The sequence below is a fragment of the Pagrus pagrus genome (assembly GCF_965226575.1).
Source record: "Pagrus pagrus genome assembly, chromosome: 5".
NCBI lineage: Eukaryota > Metazoa > Chordata > Actinopteri > Spariformes > Sparidae > Pagrus > Pagrus pagrus.
The window spans coordinates 16,365,770-16,386,283 of record NC_140189.1 but is presented as its reverse complement, the minus strand read 5'-3'; the positions used below and the strand labels follow the sequence as shown (position 1 = coordinate 16,386,283).

The 20,514-nt window shown below is 41.1% G+C and overlaps 1 protein-coding gene across 2 annotated transcripts in view; it reads left to right on the top strand.

Annotated features, from left to right (window-relative positions):
- tenm1 (teneurin transmembrane protein 1) overlaps positions 1-20,514 on the top strand; it is a 192,607-nt gene that overhangs the window by 48,102 nt on the left and 123,991 nt on the right. For both annotated transcript variants that reach the window (XM_084353147.1, XM_084353148.1), the window contains 2 exons: positions 9,041-9,284; positions 18,373-18,611. In XM_084353147.1, the coding sequence (XP_084209273.1) occupies positions 9,041-9,284; positions 18,373-18,611 (483 nt within the window). The remainder of the gene's footprint in view (positions 1-9,040; positions 9,285-18,372; positions 18,612-20,514) is intronic.

Below are 20,514 nucleotides of genomic sequence, written 5' to 3'. Positions count from 1 at the left end.
TAAGCCTCTTGCTGTAGAGCGGAGGAGCTAGACTCAGGAGGTTCCGCGTCCTCTCCAGGGAAATGCAACTTTCAGAATCACCTGCAGCCTAAACATGATTGTGGAGCTGCTCCCGACTTGTTTTTGAAGACGGGTTACAAACAAGCAATTACACAAATATGCATATAAATACACACGTTCGCGTAGACGCATGCACGCGTGTACCGATAAACACACAAAGCTGCATGCACACCGAGTGTGTCCTCCGGTACGAAAAAGTCAGATGATGCATGGCTGCTAATTATCAGGCTCTATATGAAAATCGACTGGGTTTTGTATGAGAGGGAAAAGCTCTTAGAGCATTCAGTTTGTTCATTTGTATTTTCTTGCTTTAATTGGACAACATGATTGTGTCACTTTGTTAAATGGAGATCCCACCGTTTATCCCTGTGTCTGCACAGATGAATCAATGGCTGTTTTTATTCTAATTGCTGTCTCAGAGCCCACAGTCATCAACGTAATTACCGATGTTTCTGTCGCCATCGCTGCTGTTTTCATCATCATTGTTACCACTGTTATTACCGATGTTATCGCCATTATCTTTCTATTTTCATCACAGGCACCACTGCTATAATGAGTAAGATTATCCTCATCAACGTCACTATCATCGCCATGATCATTAGCAATATTAGTCCCTCTTATCATACATTGGGTATTGTTGTTATCGATATTACCATCATTCACACCAACTTCATCAGCAGCCATCCAATGAAAGGAGTCATTTTGGAACTTATAATGTCTGATGAGATAATGTGTTATCTCTGGTCGGGAACGCCGTTAAGACAAAGACAAATTGTTACAGAGAGTCAGATGGTCAGCAAGGGCAGGATCCCGTCTCATTACCACGGAAAAAAAGAACAAAAACCAGTGAGTTCTAATTTCAGTTGTCTGACCTTTTTATAGGGTTAATTATTTATTTCATCGAAGCACAGCAGTGGAATAAACTTTGCGGCAATTTAATGCAAGTCAATTAAGAAGCGAGATAGATGAAAAGCTATCCTGGGGGAAATTATTAAGCTTTTATTTTTAGAGTGGGGCGGATGATGTGGTTTTTGCTGGGCTTGGTCCAATAGCGTTAAATGTTCTCTAAAGCGATCGCGTTCCTCTGTCAGACAGGCAGGTTTGATATTGTTGAGGTCAGGCTCTATGGATTTTATACGGCTTTCCTGTAATAAGTGAAATTAACTCGGCACTAGAGCGCCGGGCACAATAATGTAGAGAGGGAGCGGAGGAGAAAGGGGGCGTGAGCAAACACAGAGAGGGAAGAAGAGGAGAAAACCTGGTTAAATATCAGGCTTTGATATTATTGTGGCGCATGTTTTTATGGTCTGCTACACACCAAACTTGGCGGTCTCTTCTTATCAAGGAAGCTATACATTCTGTGTGTGTTCATTTGGCTGCACAACCCTCACCTAAATATCTCTAAATTATACACAATTTATGTCAAATATAACTAAACTGTCACAACGATAAGGCAGAGTGGCAACAGGGGAAGGACTCAAGACAGTCAGGCAGACGGGAGGATTTCAATTATTTATGATTCTGAAGGCTAACAGGCAGGTCCAAGTGGGCAGGTATTGACACAGGTTAAAGGTCAAGTTACACAAGCTTTGAAGCAAAAAGGGTCAAAACCAACATTGCAGCTGGGATAAACTGTCGAGGGGTGAATGAAATAGATTAAATAAATATCTGCAGGATTCATGAGGAAAGAAGTGAACAGGAGTGGTTTGAGGAAGTGTGAATGTGGCTGTAGGAAGGGACAGAGAGGCAGAATGTGACACAAAATGGCGACAATACAACCACTCTTCAATGTGGGATGAAGAGCTGTTAAAAAATTGCAGCCACTGAATGAGTGAACAGAACAACAGGCTGCTGATTTTGAGAAAATGTTCTCACAATGGCTGTCATTTTCTGATGCAACTATTTGATCATTTTCATACAATAAACTGTTTCATTTTTCATGTATCTTTAGTTGAACAGGGACATTGCACAAAAAAATCAATATCCCCTTACGAAATAGCCGAAAAGAAATCCCAAATTCTCCGAAAATGAAAGCCCAAAATGAAAAAAAAATAGTATTTCACTGCAACTACAAGGTCTTTGTGAAAAATCTTGAAATCCTAAAATAAAGGTAACACTTGTGAGATTTCTGCTGAGGTGTTTAGGATGAATAAAGGGTTTAATTAACAACATTTAGCATTTTTAGAGTGAAAATCCCCTTGGAATGATGCAGTTGCAGCCCAAAACCTTTACACGAGATTTCACGAGAGACATATTTATAATCAAATCATAATCAAAAATGAACGAAAATTTTCAACAGAGTGCGACGAGCTGCCCCCTATTTGTTTGGAGTATGAATGTTGTGAAGGTGGCCAATTCTTACATTTTGCAACGAAAGATGTGATGTAGCGGGTTTAAGCAAATTGCTATAATTAACTAGGGAAAGAATTCGACTTTAAATAGTACAAAATACTAAGATAGTTGAAGAAAGTATACAAACACTATCATCGTCACATTACAAAACCTTACAAAAAGAACAGCCACGGAACTAAACCCCACCACCTCACCCACACTACTTCATAAAATGCTTTGTCAGTCGTGAGAAAGAATGACAATTTGTAAATGTTTTGCATGATTGTTCCGTTGTTTTATGGCCATGAAAGTGAAAGATGATTCGCCGAGGGGGCTCTCGTGTTGTGGAGTTCTGCATCCCCTCCCGAGTGGTTGACCCGGTGGCTCGTGTTGCTTTTTTCTGTGCTAAGTGTGACAAAGTTCTTCAAGGCAGCAGATGCTGCATTATGGATGATGTTAAAAAAATAAGCAAACATTTTAGTGCATTATCAAAATGCATTAGGAGGCTGAAATAAGATATAAAAAGGGGAAAGATTAGACTACCTCTTGCTCTCCCAAAAAAGTCACACAACTCTCCCTTCGGCATAAAAAAAAAAGTACACAACCTTCTCTGACCCCTTTCCCCTCTAATCATTCTCACACAGTCCCTTGCTGTTGCTAAATTTCAAACCGTTCCGTTTTCTTTTTTTTCCCCGAACATTTCCCTCTGCAGCTCCTCAATTCTTCTCTGCCCAATTACTAAAACACCGTGTACAGGTACAGCCGAACATCTGGCAGGCACATCCAGACTGGTGGTGGAACATTTTCATGATGAGCATGACGAGCGTTCATGAACAAGATTATTTTTGCGCAAGTGATTCATCTTTCATTCAAACAGTTTTATACCTGCTTGTTAATATCCCTTCCAAAGAGCATTGCACCATCATGACAGCTAACTCATTACACAGGCGACTATTAATGTGTGTGTGTTTATGCCTGAGTCATTTTTTTTACTACGTTCCCCTCTCGTTTCATTAGTAAGACTTGGCTTTAAACGCCTGAATTGTCATAAATACTTAATGTCTGTGCTACTTTGGGTCCATCTCACCTACAGTAATGCATTTTTAATACCTGTTCCAAATACCTGTTACCTGTTACATTTCCCAGTAAATCCCCCCAGATCTCCCTTCCGCTTGCTATAAAACGCTTTCCCTCATATCTCGCTTATGTAACCAAAAAGCTGATGATTCCAGGAAAAATATCTCATAAGCGACTTTCCAAAAGTGTCTTTTCTGGAGGGCTAAGTCCCAGAGGAACCTCGGGGCAGGGGATGTTTGACACTGTCACGACTGTCATCTAGAGCTGTAACGGCCCCTCCCCTGGCCTCTATCTGCTCCCCGCAGAGTTGATTTGATGTTTTTGAACTCCTGGCACGCCGGCCACAAATTGCACGGCCCCTGCCCTACATCGCCAGGCCTATTTAGGTTACATCTACAATTTAACACAACATCACAGCTTGTGTGTTTGATGCGACTTTGTGTGAACGGTGAGAGATAAAGAGCGACTTAGCAAGTGTTTCTCTGCCATTTGTGCATCCTGTGCGCGACGGGAGGAATTGAGTCAGTTTGTGGATCTTTGGGAGCGGAGACCCAAAGCTGCCTTAGCTAAGCCTTCTAAAGCACCATCTGGCTGCCCGGGCCTCTGTGTCACCCTACTCACCAAGATTACATTCTCCCCTGGCCCTCTATCGCCGTTCGTTCTCCTGCCCTCCTGTCCACTTTACACTCTTTCTCCTTTTCCTTTGCCAGCAAACACTGACGCGGCTGTATACCCAGAGCCGTTATAACTGGGTTTTCAAAAAAAAATCTAAATTAATAATAAACTAGAATTCAGTCGAGACTTTCGAGGCAGAAATAATTTGGATTTATTATTTTGGTTTCAGAGCATTTGAGAGCCATTTGGGGCGAAAAGCTTTTTTCATTTTTCTCAATTCGGCCCCATTGTAGGAATGTTTGGAATTGACAGAAATATTTTTTGAGCCTTAGCACAATATCATTGTTATATTATGTATCATAGTATTATGTATCTTATGCTATTACTGCAAATGTCTCTGCACATTAACTACATCCCATACATATAGAATTTGCAATGGAAAAATACAAAATACATATCGTTTTTCACTTTTAGATGCACTCCATCTTTATCACACATACAGATCAGTTTACTCTGCTTAAAGATTACTGCCCTGCCTTTGCAAAACATTATGTAATGTCTTCTGTGGCTCTTAAGGAGCTTTATAAAAGTCTGAGAAAATAATGATGTCACCAGGGTTATCTTGGCCTGGAGCCTCCATTAACAACTGGGACATGTGAGTTTGAAAGATGTTGAAAGTTATCAAACAGGATGTCTAAAGGAAGATGCTGTTGGGTGGCATTATCGGAAGCTTCTCTGTCATTACCTTAACTCTCGAAAAGCCAGTGGCGGCTAAAAATAATTATTGTTCTAAAATGTTTTACAGCTTTTGAACCATTGATCCTATCTTTAAAGAAAGCTTTTCATTAGTATCACACATGTCTTGTTTGGACATCGGGGAGCTCCACAGTGAAAGAGATTACGCCATCATGTTCTGCAGTAATGATTCCTAAAGTAAACCCACTAGGCTTCTTTCTCTGGGCCAGCAGGCGATGGTTGTAGCTAAGATACTTTTATTGTTCATGTTCAATGTATATTATATTTCTTTGCAGTGTCCTCTCTTATAATATAATCTTTTCTATTTACTCTCTGATCTGTATTGGACACATCTACGCGGTCAGTAAAGGAAATATAGGATTGCACCTGTTCACCTCCAATGAATGATAATATTATAATAAATGGCTGTGACATGCTTAGGAAATGTCAGATGTAGACAAAAATTCAAATGGAAGTTTTAAACATTTGATTTCATCTTTTTAGATGAATAATAATAGATAAACAAAAACTTCCCGAGGTGCTCTCTGAGTTCGCAGTAAAAAATAACACAAACTGACAGCTGTTTTATAATTATTCTGGTAAATTCATCCATTCTCAGACATGGTAAGTGTAAAATTGGGGCTTTAAATGAGCCAGACTGAAATTTAAGGTTCTCCTGATGGTTGAATGTTGTATGGATGCTGACTGTTAGAGTAGGGTAAGAAAAAAGAAAATAAATACAGGAAAGTCAGGCACCCTAAAAATTGTGCTAATTGTTTGAGGCTTGAATTTAGACAAGTACAATGATGGAGTGCCTCTTTAATTTTCAAATGGAAAGTGGTAACCTTGAAGTGATCATTGTTATTCCAGCACATTCTTTGTTCTTGTTCGCTCGAGTTGTTTCAAAGCAGCCAATTGGCATGTAAATGTAAATGAAATATGTAAATTAATTGGCTTGTTTTGTTTTGTATACATAGTTTCTATCAGATCCACACAAAGCCCAGCACAAATTTTGACATGCAAATCCCCACAGTGATATCCCACATATACAAATTAGCACATGACATCATTTCAGTATCATCTGCGGAAAGAAACTGAAACTTTTTACATGACAAGAAATGATTATTTTATAAAGTACATTTTAAAATATGCTTAAAGTAGGGTAGTTGAATTTCCACCTTTACTAGCTAAAACATTAAAATGCTGCTTGAATGTTAACCCGTCACTAATAATTATCTAATCTCAGAATCATAATATAACAAGGTTTTGCATAATGAGTACTTTAACTGTACTTGCACTTGAAGGACATTTTGCTGTAATATTTTCAAACAGGTCTTTAACTTATACTGAAATATTTTTATACTTACGTCTGGCAACATTTAGCACAATCCTGAGCATTTGTAATAAACCGAGTTGGCAATACTGTTGATGTGTTTTGATTCACACCTGTGGCTGGCAGCCTCACACTGTGGTGTGTACGAGAATTTGGCAGCGTTGTCGAAATCAAAACTTTTCTTTGTCAGAAACGTTCACAGTGGCTTTACAGTTTTTGAATGCCTCACATTAACTCAGTCACTACAATGTAACAGAGTCCGCAAGTCAGCAAAGTCATATTCAAGTCAAATCTGAAGTTTCTTAGCGCCTCAAGCGTGACCGGAGTGCAAGTTGCCAACTGCAGTGCAGATCTTGTTTTTTTCTTTTGTTTTGTTCTTAAGAAAATATATTTTAGAAGGTTTTGCTCAAAACATCTCTCTCCAGAAAAAAGCCAGAAGCAAACAGGGGATTTCTTGATGGACTCAAAGGACTCCCAGTTGCTGATGAATCAAGCTAAAAACTGAGGCACCACTTTAAAGCTCCTGGTGTATAACAGTGACACGATGCAGTACTGCTCTAAAAATGTTCCGTCAGTTTTCCCTAAGCATGTAATTTTTAATACTCAGAGGTGGTTCAGACTAAAATAACTTTCATTTTCCACATCCATTAGATTAGACTAAACAGCACCTCCAGGTGATGACACAAATACATTTCCTGTCATTTTACCAGGTCTCATATGGAGTCAGTTCTAGCGCAGTCTGATTAGCTTTTGAAATCTCCCAGTGATTTACTGTGGTGATAACAAGCAGCCTGTGTTTCTATATAGGACGATGCAATATTATATATTGTCTCAGGAGAAAATCAGTTATTAAGGTTTGAGTGGTGTGTGTCGCAGACGTGTGTAGTAAAGTGACACATCCACCGGTAAAGAAGATTCCCAAACCGCAAGTTGACACAAAGTGTCAGCTGTTGTTATTCAACAGAAAAACATGTTAAACATGCTAAAAATATCACATTTTATGCGTGAGCGTGAAATGTGCGCCATCCCAGATGGCCCGGAGCAATAAACAACAATGTAGGGAGGACAATGTTCAGTTGTGAGTCCGGGAAACCATGAAATAAATATGTGAGTAATGGCTTGTCACGAGTAAGGAAGACATTATTGCATTGTGACAGTATGCAGAGAGTGGAGACAAATATTTTATCACATGCTTTGGATGTGTGGCAAAGACGATTCAGCCATGTTGGAAGATCAATAAGCAGCGATGTGTTTTTGGAAGATGAAAAACCCATCACGTGTTCAAAGAGCATTTTGACAGAGTTTACACGGATTTTGGAAATACTTATGTCAAATATGCAGATATATATACACGAGCAGAGAGAAACTTCATAACTGCCACTGAAGCAATGTTCAAAATAGCTTTTCATCTGGACAGATGGCATGATGGAAATATCACCATGGAAACGTTTATAGACCATTTAGAGAGCTGTTCCTGTCCTGTCGTAGCAGTCCAACAACACCGCAACAATATATATCTTGTAAATGTGAATTTCTAACATCTGAGACAGTCGTAAAACCTGATGTGATGTGTCAATGAGCATCGGTGCATATGACACGGCGCGTTGGCTTACATGTGAAAAGATCAAACCAATATTTTTTTTAGCATTGCTTAAAATGCCAATGCATGTGCACAGATTCAGTATCATGGAAATGTTGATGAGGACTTGCTCCATAACCGTTTCCCTGCAATATTTGGAAAAGATGTTGCCACAGTTTTAGACGTAATGGCAGCTGAAGTGCGGATAGCAGTGACATGGAAGTTTTCATTCCGGCAATAGACACCGAAAAAGATGATTTAATGCTTTACTTTTTTCAGTTTTCATCTGGCAGGAATCATAAAATCTGTTGTTGCTTTTGTCTGTGTAATACTTACACTTGAATAGGGAAGACTGTGGTATTCTCCCAGGTGAGCTACATTTCCAGATACTAAATTATTGCTGACATTTTGGCAGCATAATAGAGTTGTGGGCCAATACTGTCTGTCTACCAGATTCTGCACTCCTTTGTCCCTTACAGCGGGTTTGAGGCTAATGTTACATTCATTGTCAATACAGCTGGACAGAGTTGGTCTTTTGGGACGAGGGATTTGCCGTGTTCATAGAGCCATGCTGCAACCATATGGCATGAGCTGTCCCCCTAAACACTCATAACTAATGTCCCAGGATGCTTGACGTACACTCATGAATACATACCAACACAATGCACACACGGAGATACAGGCCAAGCAGCTTCGTCTGCAGTCACACACACACACACATTAAACAAACACATTTCTTTTTGGCAAAGCCGTAATTAGTCGATGCTCACTTTTAGAAAAACAGACTGAAAATAGGAGAGAGAGCAGCGGGGAGGAAGAGGAGATGGGGAGAGGGAGAGTGAAAGAGAATGATAAATGATGGATTGGGAGAGCTCGAGCTAGACCCCGAGGTTACCAGTGTGAGGGAGTTACAGCTGGCTAGCTCATTCCGTTCGAGCTACAGATCTCATAATAAACATCACATGGGTAGTTTGGGCTGGCGGGTGCAGATTAAGCCAGAGCTGTTAGCTCTTTAAAGACTGCTCAATGCTGCAGCCAGCCAAGAACCTATTTATAGGGCAGCTGGAAGTGTATCAAAGCAGGTAGGAAGGGAAGACACTGGACAGGCACAGTTTCCAAGCTGATTTATGTCCTTCAATCAGTGTAATAACAATAAACTGTCAACTAACACGCCACTTTTATTTGTAATTTATGGGACAGCGCTCCTAATAAACCTATGTTTATTTCTCCCCTGTCTCTCTCTCTCTCTCTCTCTCTCTCGCTCTCTCCTCCTCCTCCTCCGCTGCTTCGCTCATTCTCTCTCTGCGCAGAGCTGCCCAGCAGTCCAGGTGGTCAGTTCACGTTTCGCCCGCTGCCCCCGCCTCCCCCTCCGCCCCACGCCTGCACTTGTGCCCGCCCGGCGCCCTACACTCAAGTCAGCCTGCAGAGGAAGACCATGCCAACGCGGTGCCAGGCCAGCCAGGGCAGCCAGGGGGCAGACACAAGCTCGAGCACAGACCAGGCACAGCTTCACAACAGCTGGGTGCTCAACAGCAACATTCCCCTAGAGACCAGGTAAGAGAATGCAACAAATGAAGAAGTCCCACGGACTGTGCCCTTATAGGTTATTTTTACACTGGTGTTTTTTAAGAACTACCATCTGTGCATAAAAATGAGTGTGTATATGCAGGTTTAGTTAAAACGCGGGTTAAACAGGTGATTGACTCCCCTCGCTTTGGCAGTAGAAGTGTTTTTTTCTTACTTTTTTCCGGTGTGTCACGTTCAACATCAGCAACATGCAGGAAAACAGGGAACAGTAGGAAGCAGCAGACCATACACATCAGACTGCATCCAGAAGACATTAAAACACTGCTCCTGAAACGCCTGAAACACCTCGTCAGTTGCCCCGCCTTTAATTCTGTGACTCTGTGACATCAAGCACGTATACATCCATGTCACACATTTGCATAATGTATGCCCATATTCAGTTAACAGGAAGTTGAAAATGAAAATGAGCATTATGTGTCTCTCCTCAACATTCTGAATAAGCATGAGATGATGGAAGTAGCTAAGGAGTGCGACATCTTGCTTGTTTCCCAGCTCTGTTGAGAGGTGCACATGCCCAATGTGTTGAGAGGCCCCCACCCATTGGGGACTGACATAGAGGCTGCAGATAATGTCACGGAGGTTAATTTTTTAATATCTCGGCTTCGGGCTCTTTTCAAACTCAGCGCAGACTAAAGGACTTCAACAGGCGTCATACCATCGCACCAGAAAATGATCCGAAACTGAAAAATACATTACAAATGACACCTGCAGAGTCATTTGACGCAGGAATGAATGCTGATTTTGCCCTGCGCTGAAAACAAAAGCCAGATGTGTTGGCTTCGTTCCAAAACGGTAGTTATGTAATTTTGCAATTAAAGCTTTTATCCAATGAAGGTCTAAGGACCAAAATGTTGCATCCAAAATAAAGTTTATTGCAAGTAGAAGGAAGAGTGCAGGAGCTCTCTCTGCTCTTGCCTATGGATATTTCCTCCTACGCACCTGTCTGCAAGAATCTGAAGGTGTGCATGAGCCTTTACAGTCAAGCAAAAGAAACCCTTAAAATGAAAATATCTTCAAGGCAAATTGCCCTACTTCACCATAATGTCACTTGATTAAAGACATTTCTTTAATCTCACAAATGAGGATCATTAGATTAAAGGAAATTCTTCCATCAGGACTGTGAGTTGGCAGACTTTCTTAGAGAAATCGGAGGAGAATGATTAAGAATGAATGTTGGACTAAAGGATTTGGACATGTTTTGCACGTGTAGAAAGGAGAAAGTGGAACACCATGCAGGCCTCAGGGGTATTATTACAGGACTTTGCACACCATCAAAGTCAGAGCGAATCTATCACGTTGTTTTTTAGGATTCTTTTCATTCTCTTACCCCCAATTGCAGACAGTTTTACCAGGGGAACGGTATCAGAGTTAGACTACCTGAAGTTAAAGTGAAATTCAATATTTTGTAGAAATCATCTTTTCAGGAACATGTTGTGATTCAACTTCCAGGTAGTAGAAATTTTCCAAGCGCTGGAATTTGGTGCCGTCAAACAGAATTAAGCATTTGCTTGCTGCATAAGTAATAATTGATCAGAGAATTATTTAGGAGATCCTCATTTTTGAGGCTGCTTTGCGAGAGGAAGCAGCAAGGTGCAAAAGAATATGTTTGCATGTTTAATGAGGGATCGGTGCTGCAGCTGAATTCTGGTATGATGAGTGAGAGAAGATTGGCAGGCTGCCACACCAGAAGAAGAGATTTTTAATAAGTTATGCATTAGGACCATAATTAGATCTTACCTCATTTAAAGGAAAGGGAGAATAAAATTAGATTCAGTGACAATTTAAATTAATCATCGTCCAGACATGAGTATTAATGTAGAAGACTTGTCAGAAGTGCATTGTAATTACATTATCTGTGTGTGTGTGTTTGCTTTCAATGAAAATCCACCAAAAACATCACGCTTTCTGTTTGCAAATCTTTCAAATCAATATTTGCTGAACGTAAAGAACTGTCTCCCAAAGAGAGATGTGATTATAAAACACAATATCCGCAGTGGCTCAGTATATTGGATGGTGCCTTTTTGTAGTAATACATTTTTGCATTTGGGAGTTTATAGTCAAATAAGTTTCATTTGATAGTGCGCTATTAGTTCTGAGCCATAAAATGTAATCATATTCATAGTCAATAGAATAGTGTCCCTTCATGACATAATTCAGATATTATTGGCTCTTTTCTATCTAGCTTTTGGTGGGGGGCACATGAAAAAAAATGACTAAGTCTTCACCGCTTAACTGTTTTGGGTTGGATTTAATATTCCAGCTCCCTCCTCTCTCTCCTCTCTCACATCCACAGATTCACTACTAATCTAATGATTTCATATTTTAGCTCTTACCGTGATGCTGCCGCCGCTGCTGCTGCTATCAGCTCAATCTCAGGCATGAGATTAAAGATTTATCAAGTATTTACAAACTTGACATGGGGGCTCATGCCGATGGAATTATAAGTGATGCAAAGACCTTAATAAAAATGACAAAAAAAATGGTATAATATCTCTTGTTGTCAAGTGCACTTCCATTTTCCTTGACGCGCATTTGATGAATCTGCATTGAAAAGTATTGACGTTGCGTCAGCAGAGATTAAGATTGTTTGAAGTGTGCATAGATTTCCTTTTCAGCCGCATATCCGTTATGTTTCTGGAGAGGGCAGCTTGTGTAAGTGGAAGGATGCAGATATGGATATTCAATATATCTGACTGGGTCTCACACTGGGTGTGTTAAGAGGCATGACAAATGTTGGGACTGTAATAAATTGACTGGTGCCCTGCCTTCTCTCCTTCCTCTTATCGCCAAAAGTGAGACTCCTGGAATCACACACTGTGCATGTGCAGCTACACATCCAAATCAGGTTTAATACACACACGCACACACACACACATCTGCATATACCTGCAACCCGTGAGCCTCCACCCACACACACAGTCATTCGCACATATCCAGGTAGAAGCAGCCCTTGGGCCGTAGACTCCGACCTCCTGGAGAGCGGGAGCTCTCATTTTCTTCCTGTCTCGGGGGAAATCTGCCCTCTGATATGAATTTCGGAGCTTCCTGGGCGTCGCCCCTAGATATTGTCTGAGAAGATCAAAGGCAGGGAGCCAGGAAGAACAGTGAAGCATTTTTAAAAGCACCACACAAGAAGACTAGAGTTCCACATGCGTTGACAAATGCAATTTCTTCAGCTGGATTCTGATCCCTTTTGCTCTAATCCACCTTCAGCAGAGCAATAAAAGCACCACAGTGGACTCGACCTGTGTGCTGGCCTCAAAAATGTTGAAAATGCTCACCTGTATTTGACATCTTTTTGTGTATGCTTGTCTTGCGTGGGTATCCCTTAGCTGGGCCTTGTTTCTGTACGTCTTTGTGCGTGTATGTTTATCCTAAATTTATCTCTGGCCTTTCAGAATTGAACTACCATTGACCCTGAGGTGTGTGGTTGCTCCATGTGCAGCCTCCTGTGTCCCCCATCTGACTCATAGCCTTCAGCAGACAACGCTGGATGGGTAGATTGAGAGAGGAGCGTAGGCAGACAGTGAAGGATGGGTGTCGTCTGTCTCTCATGTTGAACACAGCCACAGGGCCACATTATAGAGAGAGACAGAGACGAGAGATGACTGGCAAAGTGAAAAAAAGAGAGATTTGGGGTAAATGAAAAAAATTGAAACAGACAGAAAGACAATAACAATATTTTCAGGCTATATTGTGATACACAAGACATCTCAATAGTTTGAAATCTACTCAAATGTACTCCATAAGTGCTTGGGATGACTACTGGTACTTGCACAAAATAAGGACACGATAAGATTTTTGATTTTTAAATAATCAGTGATGTGGATTTAATGACTAAGTGGGTAAAGGCAAGCAGTATAACATGAAGACCAGGCTGGTAAATTCACATGCGATTAATTACGGGCACATTTTCATCCGGATGACATATTTGATGAAATAAAAAAAAACATATATTTGATGATGATTTATAATAGCTTTGTGGCACAGGCCTTTGGCAAAAGATAGAATTGCTAATATTTCAAATAGCAAATGACTTAAAATCTAACACAAAGAACCAAAAAACCTGAATAAATATCTAAATTATTGTGACGCAATTATTCACCAACAATGACTTAACGGGGTTGGTGCTTTTGCTGTTCTTTATTTCATACATTTCATAATATGACACAATTATTCCAGTGCCCAGTGCCCAGTTGTACCATCTAATGTAATGGTGGCACTGCAATAACAAAAGATTAAGAGATGATAGAAAATAAAAACTTACAGCTAGAACTCCTCCCTGCCTTCTTGTTTGGTTCATTTGTTCCTTCCATGCCTCTTCATTTCATCTCTTTCTTTCTGTCCCTTTTTAATCACGTTTGCCATCTTCCTTCCCTCTTTCCTGTCACGTTTCCCTTCTTCCTACCTACTCTCTTTGATCAAGGATCAAGTGTGTGGCACGCTCGTGTGTATCTGTGTGCGCTATGTGTCAACAGGTGCGAGGCAGCAGTGAAAATGTGGTATGTTTTTTCCATCGACTTGGGAATTTTCCCAGTAAGAAAGCAGAATGCTTTTGATAAGCACCGAGTGCATGGGCCGACTCATTTTCTACATTGTAAAAGTGGGCGGGATGAAACTAATCATTTGAACAAGTGGGTGGAACTTGTCCTACCCTAGTATAATGTCTCTGGCACTCAGGATGCCGCCATTAAAACCTGGAAGAGACAAGCCCTAGTCAATCTTAATAAAGTTGAGTACATAGTTGACTCCTAAATAAAAGAGCAACAGTAGATTCAAAACCTCTCTGCACTGAAACAGTTAAAAAATGTTTCACCTTGTTTTTAATTAGATTTTATTTTGACCCCTTTTTTTGTGATGCACGTTTTTCCTTCTGTCGTGCACTTTCAATAACCTCTACAATTTAGGTCCCATGGAAATTAACTTGCCTTGAGATAAAGTCGGTGGTTTCCTATGCAAATCATTGTGCAAAGCGAATTTTCTTGAATTTCTAATGGAATCTGCATTGCAAAATGGAATTAGCACGACTCAAGGTTTATGATCTGAGTTATTCTGTCATGCATCATGATACCTAAACTTAATTCTAGGAAATTCTTGCAACGCTCACCATCCTGCTTTTAAGGCATATCATAGGCACATCCATCTTCAAGGCTGAATATGAGACTAAAAATCACTTGAGAAGATGGATGTGTTTTTGCCGTGTGTGAGGGCAAATGGACGAGCGGGTGCAGTCTGGTGTCCAACGACGCTGTCAGTCTGCTGTCTGGCCCCACTTTAATGGCCTGTCCTCTGAGGGCCCTTCAGAGACCGCGGTCCTACCAGCAGCCACTGACCTCACACCCCGCGCCGCACGGACAGAATAACACTCTGGCTAGCTACACGTCTGCCCCAACATATCACACTCACAGCCGGTGTTAACCCTCGGAAAGGAACACGGTAACCTGGGGCGATCATTGCTGTTGGAGGATTCCAGGAGCTTCGGGGTATTTTTTTGCTATGGAAAATACACACACACTGCAGAGAGGAAAATAATGAGTCATGCCTGTTTTTTTTTTTGCCTCTGATGTTTCCCCCAACACAGCCATTCTTTGTTTGCCCACACCGGCAGCCTTTGTTCATTTTTTGATGGAAGTCAATATGGCCGCAGCAAGCTGGAACTGCTTATAATTGCCTTCTTGCCAGATCCACGTTTCCAAATTGCATAATTTCCTCGCCCCCAAATTTTTGCTTCCTCGGCTGACACCCTCCAACTCTCGCCCTCCATTATCCAAACACAATATAGATGAAATGCTACCTCACTTAATTGCCCTTCAGCTTAGTTTCCTATCATCATATGCCATCTAACGCGCTCTTTTCATAATGAAAATGAACTTCATCTTCGTTTAACTAATACAGCAGCATAACTTAAGTAGTTGCTTTGATGACTCAGAAAAGGAATAGGTAAGTCATTGATCCTTGGCTGCCAGGGCTTTTTTATTCTCTTTCATATCAGTGCTGCTCTGCATCACAGTAGCTGCTCATAATGTTGCACCAGAGAGGCACTTTGTCGAATTTGGGTTCGTCTCTGATGAAAGACTTGGACGGGAAAAGAGCTTATACTTTCACATTCTGTCACATATATGGTATCTGTGGTGTGCTATGGGTATATTACAGTGCAGCCAACACTGTTTAATATTAATATAAGGAGACATATTGTCCTCATTTTCGGGTTCATAATATTATTTTGGGTTACTATTAGAATAGGTTTACATGCTTTTGTGCTCAAAAAACCCATCGGTTTTCTCATTCTGTCCAGTGCTGCAGCACTGAATCCCCCTCTGTCTGAAACGCCCTTATTTAGCTCCTGTCTCTTTAAGGCCCCCCTCCTGAATACCCAGTCTCATCTGATTGGTCAGCTTACACATGCCTGACCCAGCATCGCTTACAACAACAAAGCAGCTGTGCTTAATCAATTATTTATTTATTTATAACCACTTATTTGCAATACTGGCTGATAGGCATTAATTATGCAAATGTGTGACATGGTGATGTGGTGTGATGTCACAAAGTCACGGCGGGACTACTGACTAGCCATTTCAAGAGCAGTGTTTTCCGTGGGAGAGAGGAGCTTCTGTTGGTGCTCACTTTGACCTTTTTAACTTCTACATGCCTTCTAACATGAACAAGAACATGTATAAAACACTGAAGGAAAGGGAAAAAAAAAAAGCATAATAGGTCTCCTTTAACTGGTTATAGCACACTAAATGTGAATAATGTCCATGTTTTACATTCATCACGTCTATCGCTCACCTTCCAGAGTTTATGGCAGAACGTAATATAAATTGCAAGAGGAATCGCAGCGCTTAGGCACTTAGACAACTTTTCTTCCTTGATTTTAGTTTTCTGGATGAATGTTTGATGATGCATTACTTGCAAGTTTAGGAGACCACTTAAATTAAAAGCACGCAAATGCAGCCAAACTAGTGGGGCAGTAAGGATGAGACTGAATTACTTTATTCTAGACAGTACAGTATTGAAAGCTTTTAAGACAGGTGAGGTTTAGGGCGACTGCAGCTTCATGCAGTGGCAAATTAGAGCAATCCGCCCTGTGTGTGATATCTGAATTCCGAAACCATCATTTAAAAAATAGCAGGAGAGGGGTCTCTAAAATCTCTCACCTTGGGGGCCCTTTAAATGAGTTTCAGTCAGGCGTACTTCAGAGTTAGTCTGAATTCCTCTGAGTGCATATTTGCATAAATAGAATCAGAATAAGGCACCAGATACCCAAGAAAAGATGATGTCTGTGCTGGGCTAAGCTAATTGGCGAAGGATGGAACTCTTGTCCTAGATAGGCCTTCGATTGTTTCCAAATTCATGCTATAATCTACTTTCGAAAGACAAAAACAGTGGTCCCAGGGGTGGCAGGTAGTTTGTGGGACACACAATGCAGAACAGCTCCCTTCTCATAAGATTAGGGCAGCAATTAATTGTCTGTTTGCCAAACCCCTCCCCGAAATAGAGTGCAAAATCATAATTTATCAACCAAGCTTTAGATTTGTCCACAGTGGTGTGGACAGGGATGTGTTTAGAGGGATACTTGGCATTCAAAGAGTTTGTTGGTGGTTGACACCCACAAACAAACAAGAAAAGGTGTAAGGAATGGATTAAACAGTGTTCATCTGCTCTAATGCCAGCAGCAATCGTTAGCATGTCTCTCTAACTAGCTTATTACCCACAGTAGTAATCGAGTGTTGCTCCTGAGGCCAAGGAGAGCCTTATTGAATAACTGCTTCAGCTTGTGTAGTTACAGGTTATGTTGGGTAAAAAAAGCCCTGTTCACATTAAGCACATCCACTCTGCAGTATTTCAGAGTTGAGGGTAATATTAGCAGCGCTGTCCTGCTCTTTATTGGATTCAGGGAAGTTTAAACTCCAGTGAACCCAGATAACATTATGTTTGCAAAACACATCATCAACAGTGAGCTTTTTCTCCTGCAAGGTAAAAAAGTGCAAGCATATTTCCTGAAAAGGAAGGCGAAGCTAAGCAGCCAGACAGTCTTACAGTTTTCCTTATAATTATCATACTGTCAGGATTAGCTAGCTCACTGACAAAAAAATATGCTCCTTTATTTTTTTATGTCTTCTCCGTGGTTCATCAACTGGTGAGGATGCTGACTTTTTGTCAAGCAAACGCAACTTCAGCCTCTGCCTTTCAGAACAATTGCTACTGAATGATCAGATTTTTTTTTAGGAAATACTACGATCCTCTTGCTCCTCCACTACTACACAATCCAATGGAGAGGTGGGGCAATTTGCTAACAAGGGCCCCCTTGTGCAACAACAGCTTGACTTTATCATGGTTGCTTTTTGCAGGCTGGGGTTAGGCAAGTTCACATTATATTTACAAAAAATAATGATTCCAGAGGTCAACAAAAATACCACCATTCGGGTTTTTCAACAATAAACAACAACAGATAGAAATTCAGTTTGTTGTGAAGTTTCGTTTCTCAAGTCTGTCCGGAGTAAACCCTCTTCTCAAAGAAATCAATGAAGGATCCCTGTAACATCTCTGACGCTGTCGGAGTTACTTCTGTGCCAGTCAGTTGATTGTCTTTGTGCACATAGGAGTGTGTGGAAGTTCATCTGCAGGTTAGCTAGCTGTGTCGTGTTGTTTTTTTCGTTTGTTGGTGGTGGGGAGTGGGGTGGTCGTCACTGATCCTGCCTTTAAATTCCATGATTGAAAGTGAAAGGGCATTTCAACTGACATTTTATTTATAACCATATGATACCTCTGCCACTACTTGCATACTCAAGACCATTGTTATAAGATTGCCCTTTTAACATGACTCAGCTGTAGACAGTCAATTGGAGCCTATGTTTTCAACTCTGTCTGCCTCTCTCTAAAATCAAGACCCATTATTTCAAATAGTAGCCCACTCAGATTTCGAGTGGTAAATCTGCCGCAATTACCATTTTAAAATGTACCGTGCAACAGTCACTAAGGGAGGGGGTAAACAGTCAATTGCAGGTTAGAATGAAATTTCTAACCTTTGTGTTTCTTTGTGTTTTTCCAACAGACACTTCTTGTTCAAGCAGGGCTCTGGTTCATCGGCTCTACTGTCAGGAGCCGGGCAGGGTTACCCCCTGACGTCTGGAACTGTGTACTCGCCTCCGCCCCGGCCTCTTCCTCGCAGCAGCGTGACCAGACCACTGTTTACCTTCAACAAGCCTCACCGCTGCTGCAACTGGAAGTGTACGGCCCTGTCTGCGTCGCTCCTCACCCTCACCCTGGCCCTGTTGCTCACATACGTCATCGGTGAGTTTCAGCACACATCAGTCATCGTGCTCCCATGTCTGTCCTGTCCAGCTGCACAAGGAGATTTGCTTTTGTTTGTTTTGATTATATTTCGAGATTCAACATTTTCAAAACAGATCGCTGGAGGGGCCAGGAAATTGGGAGGCTTGTCAAGAGGCTGCCTAATTAATTCAAAAAAGAATCAATAAAGAATACAGAAACAAACCCGACAGTGGTTTGGAGTACACACAAAATGTTGCAGGCATCAAAGGGTAAAAAAATACAGGAACAAAAAAAAAGGAAAAGAAGCGGAGGAGAAGATCGATAGGGATCAAAGCAGGACTGCTGAAAATTTTGCACTCTTACTTTGAAGGAGCTGGCTTTAAAAACAGCAGGTAGTGCATTTCAAACGTGACCCTCTGTAGGATGTTCTAAATTGTAAATTAGCTGTGCGGACCGACGCACACAAAACTGGTAATTATTCTGTGATGAATACACACATTAGGCACTAACTTATTCATTGTTTTTCTGACTCTTTCTCTCACACACACAGCGACACATACACTCACACCTTATTACTTCTCTGACTTTTTCCAGACTTGTTTCCATGATATGAATCAATCCAGGTTTGTTTTAGCTGACGACCTTATTGTCTGTGCCTTTTTTCCAATGTTTTATATATTTCTTATTTGTTCATTTATTATTTATTTGTTTTCAGGTGAGATCTTATTACTTAACCCCCTCGTTTCTTGTCTTTTTTTTTTTCATCTCACTTGTCTCAGCATGTGCCTGTGCTTGAGTGAATCTGAATACTTCCACCACCACTCATATAACTGCAGATAAATGCAGCATATTTCTAAGGGCCCTCATCAACACAGATTGACCCCAGACTTTATGATTGATACTAATTTTGAAATAATTAGTAAGTCCCTGTTGCTGTTTTTAAGTCTGGCAGATAATCAGCAGAGTTTGTCAAAGTCACATACCAAATTTATTCATCGATCCCCGTCCGGTTGCACCAACTCCCTGTTCATGCTCAACCTTGGCCCGGCTCTCCACCTCAGCACATCGTCTCCCCTCCACCCCTCCCCGAGTGCAGATATCGCAACCCTCCACCCAGCCGGTTCATTTCCCTCCTGTGGTGGTGCTCAAGGTCACGCCGGAGCAAGCGGGGGTTCGCATTAATCACACACACACATACATAGACACACACACACACACACACACACACACACACACGCACACACATCACAGACAGACATCACACACACACACTGGTGAATCCATGCAGATTAATCCCCAGGCTGAACCATGCTATTCCATTAATGTCCCGGCCCCGGTAATTAGTGCATTAGTGAGGAGTGTGAGTGATGACTTGGAGACGACATCACCTTTTAATTGGTGTCATGCTCCACTCCTGCTTGGCAATGATCGATCTCAGTGTTGACATCACCATGGCAACGGCGCAAAGACGTACGTGATGTAAGCACAGATGATATGTTAGCCTGTAAATCAAAGATATTCAAATAGGAAGATTAAAGTGGTCATGGGCTTAATGTCTTTGTCTAGGGGGAGAGGTTGAGACACAGGCCACCAGATGATTAGGTTCTCTCATTACATAATGCTTCAGTAATTTTAATGAATTAATTAACAGTCACTGACAGGAAGAGAAAAAAGTCACCCCCCATTAATTTTTTTCACGCTTTTTCATCTTCACAGAATAATAGCCATGTTGACTTTAGCTGTATTTATTGATTTTTGAGTTGGGCTCTCATTAATTCAGGTTCTTATTGAAGATTCATTCTTATTATCATAAATATTAGAATAAGAAACAGAATAAATGATATGCACTGTTTAAAATATGTTAATGAGTTATGTTTTATTCCAAATTTAATCAGCTCCTGCAGGCTATTGTACTGAACTA